Source organism: Malaclemys terrapin, chromosome 1 (genome assembly GCF_027887155.1).
Source record: "Malaclemys terrapin pileata isolate rMalTer1 chromosome 1, rMalTer1.hap1, whole genome shotgun sequence".
Classification (NCBI taxonomy): Eukaryota; Metazoa; Chordata; order Testudines; family Emydidae; genus Malaclemys; species Malaclemys terrapin.
Window position 1 is genome coordinate 7,094,120 of NC_071505.1, and position 15,879 is coordinate 7,109,998.

General features: G+C 49.6%; 1 protein-coding gene across 1 annotated transcript in view; it reads right to left on the reverse strand.

The window, feature by feature from the left end:
• Positions 1 to 2,249: 2,249 nt before the first annotated feature.
• LOC128830060 (protein phosphatase 1 regulatory subunit pprA-like) overlaps positions 2,250 to 15,879 on the reverse strand; it is a 47,360-nt gene continuing 33,730 nt past the window's right edge. The window contains exon 10 of the mRNA XM_054015714.1: positions 2,250 to 4,308. Within this exon, the coding sequence (XP_053871689.1) occupies positions 4,237 to 4,308 (72 nt within the window). The 3' untranslated portion in view covers positions 2,250 to 4,236. The remainder of the gene's footprint in view (positions 4,309 to 15,879) is intronic.

Here is a 15,879-nt window from a genome sequence, read left to right on the forward strand (position 1 = left end):
CTGGCTCCGGTTGTGAGTGCTGAACACTGGTGACAAGCTGGCCAGGAGGCCAAGATATTCAGCAATCAGAGATTTTGGGTGCTCAGCTTGATACCCCTCCAAAGGGCCAGATTGTCAAGAAGTGCAGAGCATCAACCTTCTGAAAACCAGGGCCCTTTTCGAGGGGTCTCAAGTCAGGCACCCAATCTCTGAGCACTTTAGAAAAATCTGATCAGCCTCTAACTTGTTTGCTACATTCACACTTTCTGCTGCTGCTTTCAGCAAAGCCCAGTCCCCTCATTCATCCCCCTTTGCTCAAAGAAGGGTCTCTTACACACCCTTAAGGCCTGGTCTTGCTTCCCTGGCAGTTAATCATGACATTCCCACTGACTGCAATTAGAACAGCACGAGCTCCACTCCTCTTTGAGAGCACAAGCACAAGCCTTCCAACTAACTGACCTCCCACTGCCAGAAAACCAAAGCAGAAAATCCCTGGCCTAGGCCGCTGCCTCAGCCCTGTAGGAACTGGGCACAAGCACCTCCCTATTCCAGAGACACCTCTACCACACTCCAAGCAGCCACTTTTACAGAGTTTCTTGCCAGGGTTGCCAACTTTCTGATTGCAGAAAACTGAACAGCCTTGCTCCGCCCCTGCCCAGCCCTTTACCTGAGGCCACGCCCCAGCACCACCCCTTCTCTGAGGCCCCACGCCCCGCTCACTCCATCTCCCTCCCTCTCCCCCACCCTTGTTCACTCGTTCATTTTCACTGGACTGGGGCAGGGGGTTGAGGTGCCAGATGGGGTGCCGGCTCCATCTGGGGGTGCGGGCTCTGGGGTGGGGCCGGGGATGAGGGGTTTGAGGTGCAGGTGGGACTGTGGGCTGGGAGGTGGGGCCAAGGGGTTTGGAGTATGGGAGGGGGCTCCGGGCAGGGGCAGGGGGTTGGGGTGTGGGAGGGGGTTCGGCCTCTGAGAGGGAGTTTGGGTGCAGGTGGATGTACGGGGTGTGGGCTCTGGGTGGCACTTACCTCAGGCAGCTCTCAGGAAGCAACTGGCATGTCCCTCTGGCTCCAGGGTGGGGCCAGAAATGAGGGGTTCAGTGTGTCGGAGCGGGGGTCCAGGCTAGGGCTGGAAATGAGGGTTTCGGAGTGTGGGAGAGGCTCCAGGCTGGGGTAGGGGGCTGGGTTGTGGGAGGGGATGAGGGCTCTGGGAGGGAGTTAGGGTGCGGGGGGGGGGGGTACAGGTTGCAGGCTCCGGGCAGCGCTTACCTCAAGCGGCTCTCGGGAAGCAGCTGGCATGTCCCCCTGGCTCCTAGGCGCAGGGGCAGCCAGGGGCTTGCGCGCTGCTCCCATCCGCAGCCACCACCCCCACAGCTTCCATTGGCTGCAGTTCTCAGGGCAGAGGCAGTGTGCCCCTGGCCACCCAGGAGCCGGAAGGACATCTGGCCACTTCCAGGAGCCACGCGGAGCTGGTTACTGTGGCCAACCGGACTTTTAGCAGCCCAGTCACCAGTGCTGACTGGAGCCGCCAGGGTCCTTTTCGACCGGGCATCCTGGTCGAAAACCGGACTCCTGGCAACCCTATTTCTTGCTTGTCTGCTGGGGAACCTGATTGGCCAGCAGTCTCCAACTTTGCCATATTATCTTCCCTCCAGCACCTGTGCAAGGGCAGGGGACATGTTTTTGAGGTTCACCCATTGCTAGCCCTAGGTAGGGTTGGAATTTGTGCTGTGGGGAGAGGGCTGCTGCCCCGGGATGGGTTGGCAATTCAAGAAGGAACTGACCCCACATCCCACAACGGGAGATCTGACTAAACAAAAGAGCAGCAGTAACTCAGACAGCTGAAATTCAACACTAGCTCCAGGTACCGCCCTGCACCTGACAAGACAAACACAAGACCCCGCAGATCACGCTAGGCAGCTGCAAAGCAGGTTTATTCCACGCCTGTTACACGGGGCTCAGCCACTCTGGTGCATGCCATTCAGCGCAGAGCAGCAGCTCTTTCGAGGAGGTTAGACGTCAGAAGGGCCTACAGGGCTATCAAGGCTGGTGCTTCTCGTCCGTTTTTGGTTCAGACCTAAATAACTGCCTTGCAACTTACTATGTCCCACAGTCCTTTGCAACTGCAAAGGGCTAGGCGAATTGGGTTGGGGGGGAAGAAACAGTGGGAGATTTTGGGTGCTGGAGAGAAAGCTGGCAATGCTGTGGGGAGGGGGGTATGGCGGGGTGGGCTAGGAGGGGCTGGGGCTGCTATGGGATGGGGCAGATGTAGGACTCCTTTCTTCAGTTTTCAGGCACCTACTGGAGCCCCATAACCAGAGTCTTTTGCTGTTGGTCGAGTCCATCTCCTGGCCAGTGCAGGATTGGTCTCTACAGTGCATGCTGCTATAGGCGTACAGTCCAGGAAATGGGGTAAGGGACTGGGAAACAGCAGATCTTTGGCACTGACCCCCCATGTGAGCTTGGCCAAGTCACATAACCTCTCTGCCCCTCAGTGTCCCCATATGTAAACAGGGATAATGATACTTAACTTCCTAGGTCTATGGATGAAAAGTACCATGAATGTGCACATTATTATTATTATTATTAACAGTACATCTCACTTGGTTAGAGAGAGAAGAGAAAATACATTCCCCTAAAGAATTACAGATTCTACAAACAAATATAAGGAACAGAAGGAAAGATCTAATTGGCACCAACCACACCAATGGTCCCTTTAAGCTGGTTACAGAGTTTTGCTTTTTTAATTTATTGGAAATATGATTTAAAACTAGGGGCTATGTACACACTTATTTAATTTCACGCAAGAACTGCCTCCCTTGGCAAAGAGCATTTGATCTCCAGGGTGAAACGGAGCGTGGCCACTGGTCAGCAGATCCCACTTCTGGTGCAGAGAGAAGGATTAGTTCTCAATTCCCACAGGCTGGTAGGCAGCATCTGTGTTTACCAAACCTGATGAACCCCACACAGAGCCCTTTTCGAGAGGCATTACAAACAAACAGTTCTAGACATTCATGTTCCATATTATTCATTATCTTTAAAAAAAAAACGATCATGTGAATTTTCTCCTTGAAGTGAAATTAATTCTTGCATTTAAGAAAATAGCGAATAATGGACATTATGCAAAGACTCCAGAGCCCTGCTAAAGCACCTCAGTCCTCTCCTTCAACACCCCTATTCAGGAAACTTGTCTACATAGGGAAAACAACCAGTATAGTTATATCAGAATAAGTTTTGCTCAGTATTGTCACTTTAGGGCTTGTCTACACTACCCACCGAATCGGCGGACAGCGATCGATCCAGCGGGGGTCGATGTATCGCATCTCTAGTCTAGACGCGATAAATCGACCGCCGAACGCTCTCCCGTCGATTCCGGTACTCCACCAGGGCGAGAGGCGAAAGCAGAGTCGACGGGAGAGCGTCAGCTGTCGACTTACCTCAGTGAAGACACCGCGGTAAGTAGATCTAAATATGTCGACTTCAGCGACGCTATTCACGTAGCTGAAGTTGCGTATCTTAGATCGACCCCGCGCGGTAGTGCAGACAAGCCCTTATTCTGCTATACCTATGCTAGTCAATTTCCCAGACAAGCCCTCTGTAGTCATGGAGAGAGAGGGGCAAATGCACAGTCAGGGATTAGAATGATTCTATGAAAGTGGGCAAAAGGCAGAGAACAAAGAGCAGGAAGAAGTGATCCATGCTCAGCATGGCAAAAGGTTAATGATGGCACACCCTGCAGCTCCTTTACCACTAGAAATAAGGCGCAAGTTTTTAACAGTGAGGGCAACTACTGGTACGACTTACAAAGGGTTGTGATGGATTCTCCATCATGTCAAGTCTTTAAATCAAGACGGGATGTCTTGGTAAGATATATGCCGCAGCTCAAGCGGAAGTGATGTGGTCTTGCTGCAGAAACTATTGGGTGAGGATCCAAGCCCGTGTTATGCAGGACGGCAGATCAGATGATCATAATGGTCCCTTCTGGTCTTCATATCTATGAATATCTGGAAGGGGGGCTGAGCAATGAGGTGATAAAGTCTGCAGCTGATGCAAAATGACTTAGGTTAGTCGGGACTGAAGAAGGCTGTGCGGAACTCCAGAGAGACCCAACCACGCGAGGTGAACAGGGCGCCCGAATGGCCTCCCACGCCTCTGTCATGGAATCCTTGCAGCAAAGCCACTCAGTCAGACCAGGGAGGAATGGGATCTCATCAATTTCTGCCTAACACTCGTCTTGATAGTTCAGGTATCAGAAATGACATCAGATGTTGGCATCGTCAGTAGGTGGATGGAGTGGTGGGTTCGAAAGCAGCTGAACCGCAGCGTTAATCACCTATGGTAGGAAACAGACCACATGGATTTAGATTTAACACCCAGGAGGAAGGACGGTCTTGGGATTAAAGCATGCCTGACTAACCTAATTGCCTTCTATGAGGAGATAACTGACTCTGTGGATGAGGGGAAAGCAGTGGATGTGTTATTCCTTGACTTTAGCAAAGCTTTAGATACAGTCTCCCACAGTATTCTTGCCAGCAAGTTCAAGAAGTATGGGCTGGATGAATGGACTATAAGGTGGATAGAAAGCTGGCTAGATCATCAGGCTCAACGGGTAGTGATCAACGGCTCCATGTCTAGTTGGCAGCCGGTTTCAAGTGGAGTGCCCCAGGGGTCAGTCCTGGGGCCGGTTTTGTTCAATATCTTCATTAATGATCTGGAGGATGGCGTGGACTGCACTCTCAGCAAGTTTGCAGATGACACAAAACTGGGAGGACTGGTAGATACGCTGGAGGGTAGGGATAGGATACAGAGGGACCTAGACAAATTAGAGGATTGGGCCAAAAGAAACCTGATGAGGTTCAACAAGGACAAGTGCAGAGTCCTGCACTTAGGACGGAAGAATCCCATGCACTGTTACAGACTAGGGACCAAATGGCTAGGAAGGAGTTCTGCAGAAAAGGACCTAGGGGTCACAGTGGACGAGAAGCTGGATATGAGTCAACAGTGTGCCCTTGTTGCCAAGAAGGCTAACGGCATTCTGGGCTGTATAAGTAGGGGCATTGCCAGCAGATCGAGGGACGTGCTCATTCCCCTCTATTCGACATTGGTGAGGCCTCATCTGGAGTACTGTATCCAGTTTTGGGCCCCACACTACAAGGAGGATGTGGAAAAATTGGAAAGAGTCCAGCGGAGGGCAACAGAAATGATTAGGGGGCTGGAGCACATGAGTTATGAGGAGAGGCTGAGGGAACTGGGATTGTTTAGTTTGCAGAAGAGAAGAATGAGGGGGGATTTGATAGCTGCTTTCAACTACCTGAAAGGGGGTTCCAAAGAGGATGGATCTACACTGTTCTCAGTGGTGGCAGATGACAGAACAAGGAGTAATGGTCTCAAGTTGCAGTTGGGGAGGTTTAGGTTGGATATTAGGAAAAACTTTTTCACTAGGAGGGTGGTGAAGCACTGGAATGCGTTACCTAGGGAGGTGGTGGAATCTCCTTGCTTAGAGGTTTTTAAGGTCAGGCTTGGCAAAGCCCTGGCTGGGATGATTTAGTTGGGAATTGGTCCTGCTTTGAGCAGGGGGTTGGACTAGATGACCTCCTGAGGTCCCTTCCAACCTTGATATTCTATGATTCTATGATCTGTTTCTCTTCTTGGCCTTGTTGCTGGCTGACTGCTTGAGCATGGGTGAGTCACATCTGCTCTGCACCTCAGTTTCCCCATCACTAACATGTGGATAACACCTCCCTACTGTGTGGTGCCACTGAGCGCCTCAGATGGAAATGCAATTGTTACCAGGGTGAGGATTTGTCCCCCTCTAGTGGTTGGACAATGTAAACAGATCTATGAGTCTGTTATTGCCTTCGAGCCAATAGATGTGGTTGTTTACCTGAAGCGGGACAAGCTCATGCTTCTTAGAGCGAGAGGTCCTGGGTTCAGTCCCCTCATGTGTCCCATTCAAGGGTCATCACACAAAACATGACCCATATGGTGACTTGAATTGCCATGGAAGATAATTCATTTGATGCTTGTGAGGTGCTCAGATACTGAGGACATAGGGGCTATATAAGTAAACAGATTTCAGCAGTAATTGCTAATTTGAGTATAAACAGTTATTTAGGAATATTCTTGAATCAAGAAGCCAACAGGTTTTGAAATGGTGGAATTAAATCAGGTTGTTGTCACTTTGAAAACAACAACAACATTGTTCTTATAAGATTCTTTGGCATTGTGTGCAATATTGCAAATCATTCCACATGCTGCTGCTGTGTGCTTACACACACACACACACACACACACACACACACACCAATTACATGGATATTGTATATGGGAGATACATTGTGGTTTCACCATCATATTAGAGCAAGATGACAAACAGTTTTCCCATCCAGAAAAGTTTGAGAGTTTGAAAAATCATCATCCCAAATCAGGACACACACAAAAAATCAATTTGTGTCTACCAAAACATTTTGCTTCGACAATTTTGTCATGCAATGTAACTTTTTGAATTTTGACTTTTATTTTCTTATTTTAATCTAATTAGCTTAAGTTTTGAAATGAAAAGTAATTTCAAACCAGAATTTTTTTCCTTTCAAAAGAGTTGAAATGAAACATTTTGACAATTTCAAAACTTTTTATTATTATTATTTTCAAGTCAGGAGACTCATCGAAACTGACCCTGTTCTGCAAAGATTCAGTTTTGATGAATCAGAATTATTCCGCCATAAACGTTTCATGGAAACATCCCTAACCAGCGCTACATGCATGACAGGGAGTCAGGAAACCTCTATTCAGTGGGATAATCTCACTGCTAATAAAATCAAGTGTAAAACCAGCTCTCCCCCCACCCCCTGAAGGTTTATTTACACTTTACAGACAGTGGAGGGGAGACAACAATTACAAATGAAAATGCCGAGGATTCCCTGGGTGGAGGACTGATAAGTGCATGTGTGTTGGTACTGTATGGAATACTCCTTTCCTTTCATCATTATCCAGTACACTGCTGCCACAAATGCCAAGCACATAGAACAAAACCTCTCACCGGGGGCTAAATAGCTCACAGCATCCCCTTCCACCAAGATCCCAATGGAATACTGGGACACCTACAGCATCCTGCTGCAGCGCACCAAGCCAGAGCAGAGGACCAGCAGTGAAGCGGTTAATACAGCATACTCTGAAAATGGTACCCTTCTTGTTGCCTTCCACACACAGGGCTTCCCCCACGGAGAAAAGCAGCAGAGACCGATTGCTTTGCCAGTCATTGTGGAGATTAAGACCATTTTGCCATCTCTGCTAAAAGCTGTTTTCTGGAGCTGCTTGCTCTATGCGCTCATTTTATTCTTCCAGATCCTGTTCCACTCCAGGAAGGGATATGATTTGCAATTCGGTGCATAAGGGACCGTAGTAATTGCAGAACAGAGTGGCCCTTGCTTACGATTTCAGCAGCAATTTTGCCTGCCCTGGTTTTGTAACGGAATAAAGTTCCACGCTTGTCGCAGTTGATTTTCATCCACTTACAGCTGGTCACAACAGTGGGCAAATATTTCCTCTTCCTTCTTCTCTTTTTAATAAAGCAAAGAAGGAAAACAAAAGCAAGGAAATGCCATGCAGAAAACTGCATCATACCCACGCAAATCAAGGCGGACCATTTAGCCTTAACTCAACACATATATGCATATGCATTTCAGTACTGTCTTCTTTAAGTGTGCGCTCATATGTCTCTCAAATAATATAATGCAATGCAATATTAAATATGCATACATTGCATGTTGTAGTATTGTGTAATTCAGGGAAAGCCTAGGAGATTAAATACGTCAGCTGTATAACACCACACAAAAAAGGTCTTATGCTGTATATTATATATGCATTATTGTCCAATGGAAAAAAGGACAAGGAGTCACAACAGGTATATATTTCGCCCATTCCCATCCCCACAATGGCTATACACACACTTTTCCCTTCATCCACCATGGAAAGGCAACCGTTTCTGGGGAGGCACACAGCATCTGTGAATGTCACAGTGCACGGTACCCAACAGTTTAGGACAGGAATGTAGAGAGGGGACTATAATTACCTAAACAGCTGCTTAGCCAGCACATTGCGGGCATTCGTGACTAATACTCCGGTTAGTTATTCTGTGTTTCACAAACACAGAAGGGATCTACGGTTGTGTCCTATTTTTATTCAAAAGAATTTTTTTTCCCCCACTGAGTTTCAGGCCCAGAATAACCTTACCAACATCTCCTCCTAACTCGAACGGATGAGCTGCAGCTATAAATCAGGTGTATGAAAGTCACAGGGTCAGGTTAAGTACACAGCTGCATGCATCTTATGGAGGGTTAATGGATTTGTTCATTAACAAATGAGCCCTTTCTGAAATTCTTCCTTCTCATTATGAGGTTAATTAACATTTCAGAAACCCCTAGCTAGCTGAAGGAAGAGGAGAAGGAGAGAGAGAGAGAGAGAGAGAGAGAGAGAGAGAGAGGTCTCAAGCACAGAGAACGGAAAGCGGATCCCTTTTGACCAGGCCAGGCCTTGCTGTCTAGAAGCACAATGAGCTTAGTCTCTCACCTCCAAAGCCTGCAACTGCCTCTGTTCTTCACAGTGGGCCGGATTTGCAGAAGACTTGGGACTCCACACAGCCTGTTGCCTTCTGTTGGAGTTACAGGTGCTCAGCACCTCTGAAAAAAATAGTGTGTGGGAGGTATATAAAGATAGACTTGTTTGGGGTCTAAATGAGCTGTTACCACTCAAGAAAGATCTTGGAGTCATTGGGGAGAGTTCTCTGAAAACATCCACTCCATGTGCAGCGGCAGTCACAAAAGCGAACAGAATGTTGGGAATCATTAAGAAAGAGATAGATAAGAAGACAGAAAATATCATATTGCCTCTATATAAATCCATGGTACGCCCACATCTTGAATACTGTGTGCCGATGTGGTCACCCCAGCTCAAAAAAGATATATTGGAATTGGAAAAGGTTCAGAAAAGGACAACAGAAATGATTAGGGGTATGGAACGGCTTCCGTATGAGGAGAGATTATTAAGACTGGGACTTTTCAGGTTGGAAAAGAGCAGGGCTGGCTCCAGGGTTTTGGCCGCCCCAAGCAGCTAAAAAAAAAAAAAAAAAAAAAAAAGCCGCAATCGCAATCGCGATCTGCGGCGGCAATTCGGCGGGAGGTCCTTCGCGCCAAGCCAGAGTGAGGGACCGTCCGCCGAATTGCCACTGAATAGCTGGACCTGCCACCCCTCTCTGGAGTGGCCGCCCCAAGCACCTGCTTGCCAAGTTGGTGCCTGGAGCCGGCCCTGGAAAAGAGACGACTGGGGGGAGGGGATATGATTGACGTCTATAAAATCATGACTGGTGTGGGGAAGGTAAATAAGGAAGTGTTATTTACTCCTTCTCGTAACACAAGAACTAGGGGTCACCAAGTGACATGAATAGGCAGCACGGTTTAAAACAAACAGAACGAAGTATTTCTTCCACACAACTGTGGAATTCTTTGCCAGAAGATGTTGTGACGGCCAAGACTATAACAGGGTTCAAAAAAGAACTAGATACATTGATGGAGGATAGGTCCATCAATGGCTATTAGCCAGGATGGGCAGGGATGGTGTCCCTAGCCTGTTTGCCAGGAGCTGGGAATAGGCGACAGGGGATGGATCACTTGAGGATTACCTGGTCTGTTCATTCCCTCTGGGGTACCTCGCACTGGCCACTGTCAAAAGATCGGATACTAGGCTGGATGGACCTTTGGTCTGACCCAGTATGGCCGTTCTTATGTTCTTGTGTGTCTGACATTGGTGGACTGTGAAGTCCCCTCCAGACTTTCTCAACCATAGATCAGCTCATCTGGACCAATGCAGGCCTCTGAGAGATGCTGGCAGTAAAAGAAGTATAGTGGAGGGAGGGGGAGTCCCGAGATGCCAACTTAACTTGCAAGTTATTTCTGCTTCTTATTTAGAAAATTCCCCCCCCCCTCCCGCCCCCGATGATTCAGCACCTACCCACCAGGGAGACTGGTGCAAAGGCTAAACCCAAAAGCTCGTTCCCAAGCAATGGAGCAAGCATTGAACCTCTGCCCGTTGTTGCTTTGTGCAGGCCATCTGGCACCTGTAAAAGGAAGGGGCATGCGTTCTATGGAGAAACTCGTTCCAAGAAGCGTAGAGCAGATTCCCTGGCTCTCTTGTCACAGCTCACCAGACCCCAGTGGATTAGAGGGAATATTTGGGTGGAAAACAAAAATACTCTGGAAGAACAGGAAGTAAACTCCTGGCACTGTTGAGTCACTTATCAATAGACAACTGGCTTTTCCCCAACAGCGGAAGACCTGAGTCAAAGAGATAACTGTACCCTAACCCTACAGACAGGATGTCCACAAAGATCCCTCACAACACTCTACAATAAACACTTATAGGCAGATCTACAAAACTGACTAGGGCCAGATTTTCAAGGGATAAACACCCACAACCAGGACTAGGTTTTTAAGAAGAGCTCAGACCCCAGTAGCTCCCACCATGACTCTGATGGCCAGATTTTCCAAAGAGCTCCCTGCCCAAATTAAGCTTCTAGCCCTCATTGGTTGCAAGAGAAAAAGCTAGAAAACACGACCCAAATGCACCTTGAAGGTTCAAAAACAAGAAGGCAAATAAAAAGAACCCAAAAATCTGTTTAAAAATATGGTTTTTAAGATAATCTCATGATGTTTGGGGGCCAGACTCATGACTATTAAATGCTTGGGGTTGGCATTATTGGGTAGTAGCCTCTATAGCAGAAGTCTTGCTGCCCAAATGGTAAACCTGACCAAGTGTGGTTAATAAGATCTTCCATATAAATATGGAAGACAGCATGGGAGGTGAACAACAAAGAATGGGATCGAATGTGACAGGAAGAATCAGAGGATGGAAGACACCAATTTTCAAAGAAAGAATAGTGAAAAATAAGAACAGGAGAGAGAAACCAGCTCACGGAAATGAGAAAACGGACAGAGAGGGAGGGATGAGTCAGTCATGGAGGGAGAGAAAAAAATAGAAGAAGGGAATTGGCAGGAGGCAGCACCCATAACTTCTGGGTTAACTCAGGGAGTCAGACTTGATCCATTTTATCAGTTAGAGTCTGAGGAGAAGAAACAAGACTCATTCAAGACCAGAGAAAGCAGTCAGTTGAAGAGAGACAGGGAAGCTGTTCCAGATGGTGAAGAGTTCTGCGGCCCATTGCAGAGAGAGATGGGGAGAAGGTAAGTGTCACCATGGTGCCATGAACACATCTGTCTGGAAAATCATCTCACTCAGCCTTTGTAAAGGTAAACATTTAACGGTTAGCATGCCAGTGAGAATCACCATGTTGCAGTTTATCATGATCTAACTTTGAGGTGGGAGGAAGGGGACACGCCAATAAAAACGCTCGTATCAATCTGCCTAATGGGAACTACCCTGACTGTGTACAACTCAGAATGTGTCTATACGGACCCTGACCCAGCAATCCTAACTAACCCAAGCCGACCCACTGGCTCCTGTGCTGAGCTCAGCACGGCTGGGGGTAGGGGCTGGACCTTCAACTGGAGTCAACTGCACCTAGTGAATATAGTTCAGCCATAGCTCGTGGAGCAGGGCCAACTCTCTCATTTTTGCCGTCCCAAGCAAAAAAAAAAAAAAAACCCACTCGGACTGTGCCACCCCAAGAATGGTCAGAATGCCGCCCTTTAGTATGTGCCATCCCAGGCACGTGCTTCCTCTGCTGGTGCCTGGAGCCGGCCCTGTCGTGCAAGATAATGAATCCCACACACTATTTGCAGCACACCCTGTCGTTTCCTGGCCTGTGCTGGTGATGATGGTACTAAAATAACGTTATGGTCCACTTAGATGACGCATCAGGTAGTTCTCCCTGCCCGTTCCTCAGAGGAAGTGCGGACGACAGGTAATAAGGTCCCTGTAGGCTCCGGACCACAATAGTTTCCCAGCCCCTGTTGTCATTAGCACACCCAGCTCCCACCCACCTGCCTAGAAACCTCTGCACAGGGCAGTCAGTCAGTTTCCCTTTTCCCCAGTCACAGTGGGTGGGAGTGGAGTTACGTACCCGCAGCACAAACAGCTTTTCAACGCCCGAGGCTCATGCGGCAATGAGATGTTACCAGCCAAGGAGAGAGAGAGAGAAACCTGCATTACCAAAATCCCTCATCTGTCAGCACTCAAGCTAAATGAGCATGCCAAGGCCTGACTCATCAGTGCTAACGGAGGGGAGCCCAGAATGGCCATGCTGGAGGCAGCACTGCAGCCAAAACCAGTGAGAGAGGGACCTCATACCCACTTGCACGCCGGGGGTGGGGTGGGGTGGAGAGCCCAGTTAACCACTCACTTGCCTCTTGTCTCCTCTTCCTGCTCTCAGCCTGGGCACTGAGGGTTGCCTGACCCTGCTCTTCCACTACCCGTGCTGCAGCTCCTGTTGTCCATCGCTGGATGGGCACACGGCAAGGGCAGGGTTGGACTCTAGCCTCTACCCAAGCAGCTGCCAGCAGCCCTCTGTGACCTCAGGTGCTTCCCAGGCCTTACGGCTGCAGGTGACACAGGGTTCCACTATTGGCCCAGTTGGGACTGCTGTCACTCCCAAGGACCACACCCTTCCTAGCTCCAGGTGAGAATCAGAGACGCTTTTCTGACCCTGAGACCGCACTGAACAGAAATTAAAGGAAAGGGTCGCTCAGTGCATGGGCAGCTCCAGCGGTAAGTAGGACAGATGAGACGCACGATGGCAGACAATCAGCTCCACCGACACTTAACTGTTCTACCTTAACTACTTACCTGACCCTCTTCATGGCAGAGCCCGAGCCCATCACAATCGTTAACGGGTATAGTCTCACAGCACCCATGCGAGGTTAGGGCCGGGTTGTTGTCCCTCTCCCCATATGGTGAGCTAGAACCCGAGTGGTCAGTGACTTGCCCAAGGCCAGATAGGACGCCACTGGTGGAGCAAGGACTTGAACCCAGATCTCTTAATTCTGAGGCTCTGCTCTAACCACTGGACCATCCTTCCCCTCCAGGCTCCCTCACACGGGGCTAGGGAAGCACTCCGCCCTGGAACTCCAGGGAGCTCTTTCAAGGAGCACAACAGTCGCAGCTGCTCAGTGCCTGTGGCTACATTTTTTTTTTTTTTAAAGAAGGCATGTATTGGTTTGACAAGTCCCAGCCCAGGGCTTCCCATTCACAAAGCTCGAACTGTATATCAACACCTTCCCCCCGGAGCTGCAGGTGCTGCCCAGACTTGACGAGACAACCCTTCTGTCCATACGTGTCACATGCGGGAGAGAGAGATTACAGCTTCCAAGTCAGCTTACGAGAGGGGGATCATATGGGAAGCTCCTGGCCTTCCCGCCCCATGTTGCTCAGAAAGCACGTGTCTTTCCTTCTCGCTGTCAAACTGCACATTATAGGAGCGCCCACATCCCCTTCTGCCAGTCTCCCGGACCTAGATGGCGGGCAGGAGTGAGGGGACAGCAGGTACCAGTTACCGAATCTACTTGGAGAGCCCAGAATGGATTAAAGGGCAGACGAAGGCCGGGCCTTTAACCCTGGGAACCGCACTGTTTTGCAATTGAGATTTAACTCGGTCTGACGTGAACAGGGTCTAGAACACACAGCAGAGATGAAGGGATCAGGCCCACACAGCAGCAGACATGGCTGTGGGGTTTACACTTCTCGTTACCTGCTTCCATAGATCCTGCTCTAGCTACAGATATTTGATCAAGGGGCCATGTTCTTTGGCCCAGCCAGTCTAGAGTCAGAGGGCAAAGGAGACTTTAAGCCATCTTTGCACCACCCCGAGCCTGGGACACACGTTGCCTGACCAGCTTGCCGCTAGGTTAGGAATAGAGGTGGGCTCCAAGCCAAGTTCAGAGCTGGATCAGGATTCAGATTTCCCCCAACATTCGTGAACAGTTGGGTCTGGGGTTCCAGCTGGGCCCCATTTCTAGCTTGGAGTGAAGTTGTTGGGTTCACATCCTCCACTGGCATAAACAGGTGCATCTCCATTGGTGTCAATGGACCTACGCTGAGGTCATTCAGTGACTCCATAAACTCCTCCATTCCCCTGCCACAATTCAGCCCAGCCATACTGCAATACACGGCCGCCTTTCCGTCCCCGACAGGGCTGTGTCACGCACTCAGCAAGCTAAGATCATGGCCACTAGCTGAGACAGGAAAGCCTCAAGCATGCGGTTCAGCATTTTAATATCCCCCACATTGTTCGGAGCAAATGATCCCAAACAGCCACTTCATGTCTGTGCCAGGTAATAAATTAGTCGGAGACATTTACAGCAGTTAGGGCTGGAGACAGTACTTAGCACATACATTCTTCCCAGCACCCCTCCCTCCACAGGATCATGCTGTTAAAAGCATGACTCTGGGGATTGGCTAATGGGCTGTGGAGAATTTCACCTCTAGGCATCAGCTCATCTCTAGACTGAGGCTACCAGCGACTGAAACCCATTAGCATCCGATAGCCATTTGATGACTTGTGGGGCTCACCAAATTGCCCACATCACAAAACCACCACCTGCTCGTAGCTGCTGCCCAGGACTGAATGATCAACCTGAGAGGAAATCCCTCAAGATCTACTTTGAACCACACTGTTTCAGGACCGAGCACATTCAGTCGAAATAGGTCAGGGATGAGGACTAGCCCGCCCAGCCTCCAGGCAGATTGCGGAAGGACCACTTGATAGTCCTACTGCAGGCCTGCTTTTAAGCTCAGCAGCTTGTTGCAGGCAATCACTCTTGCTCCTGCCCTGCTCCTGACTCCGGCTCCAACCCTTGGCTCTGGTTCCCGGCTCCTACCCTTGGCTCTAGTTTCTGGTGCCCTCAGCCCTGTTCTAACGCTGAGCTAGACTGCCTGACGCACGGGCAGGGGCGAAGGGGTGGAAGCTGGCCCTGCTGCTGTTCATGCGGTGGATATACAGAGGCTCCAAGGCTTTCAAGCTGGTGCCTTTCACCAGTATTAAAGGCTTGACCCAAAGCCAAAGGACGCATCAAGTGACTTCAGATTAATACAACAACCTCCTCCTCTTCCTCCTCCCCCTCCCGCCAATGGAAGGAGGTTTCCATTCAGAAACTGCAGGTCCCGGGACTGACACCAGAAAGAAAGTGCTTCTGCAGGAGACAGGAAGGGAGCTTCCAGCAGTGAAATCAGCAGGGGGCCTCATTATCCCTTTGAACCCATCTCCAGGACAGATTTAATCTGCCCTTGACTTCTTGGCTTGCATCTCCTTTTGGTTTTACATCCCCACCACAGCAGCTTACCCTCAGGGCCATGCTGAGGCAACGCAACGGTGTATAGAAACCCCACACTAGCACGGAAGGGGTTAAAGAGCTGCTCTGGGCTGGAGTGGCCCTGTCATACCGCCCCACGCCTGAACTACCCTCTCCCTGCACACAAACCAGCTACCCCCCGCCTGCACCCTGAGCTGTTTTCAAACTTTTTGAGCTGAGCCCCCCACCTCTGAGTTATAATTTTTGGTTACCCCCCCCACACACACACAACCCAAACAGGCTGGGTGGCCTGCTGAGTCGGGTGAAGGTGGCGCTCCCTCCCTGGACCCCACCATGCGGAGGTGGATCAAGCCCTCCCGGCCCCTGCCCCCCCCCCAAAAATAGAAGTCAAATTACACCTATGGCCAAGGCGCCTGCCCCGAGGCCTCCCTCCACCCCCCACTGGACCCTGGAGTTTTTATAGCATGTCAAAGGGAGCCTCAGAGAGCAAAAGGTTGAGAACCCCTGTGCTAGAACATAGCCTGGGCCAATTTCCTCCTTGGTGTATCTACATTAAATTAGACGGGATGAACTTAGCTCATCAATTCCCAAACCATGCTGACAGCCTCCATCTCTGTCACAGGTGACACCCGTCTATTTAACCCTAT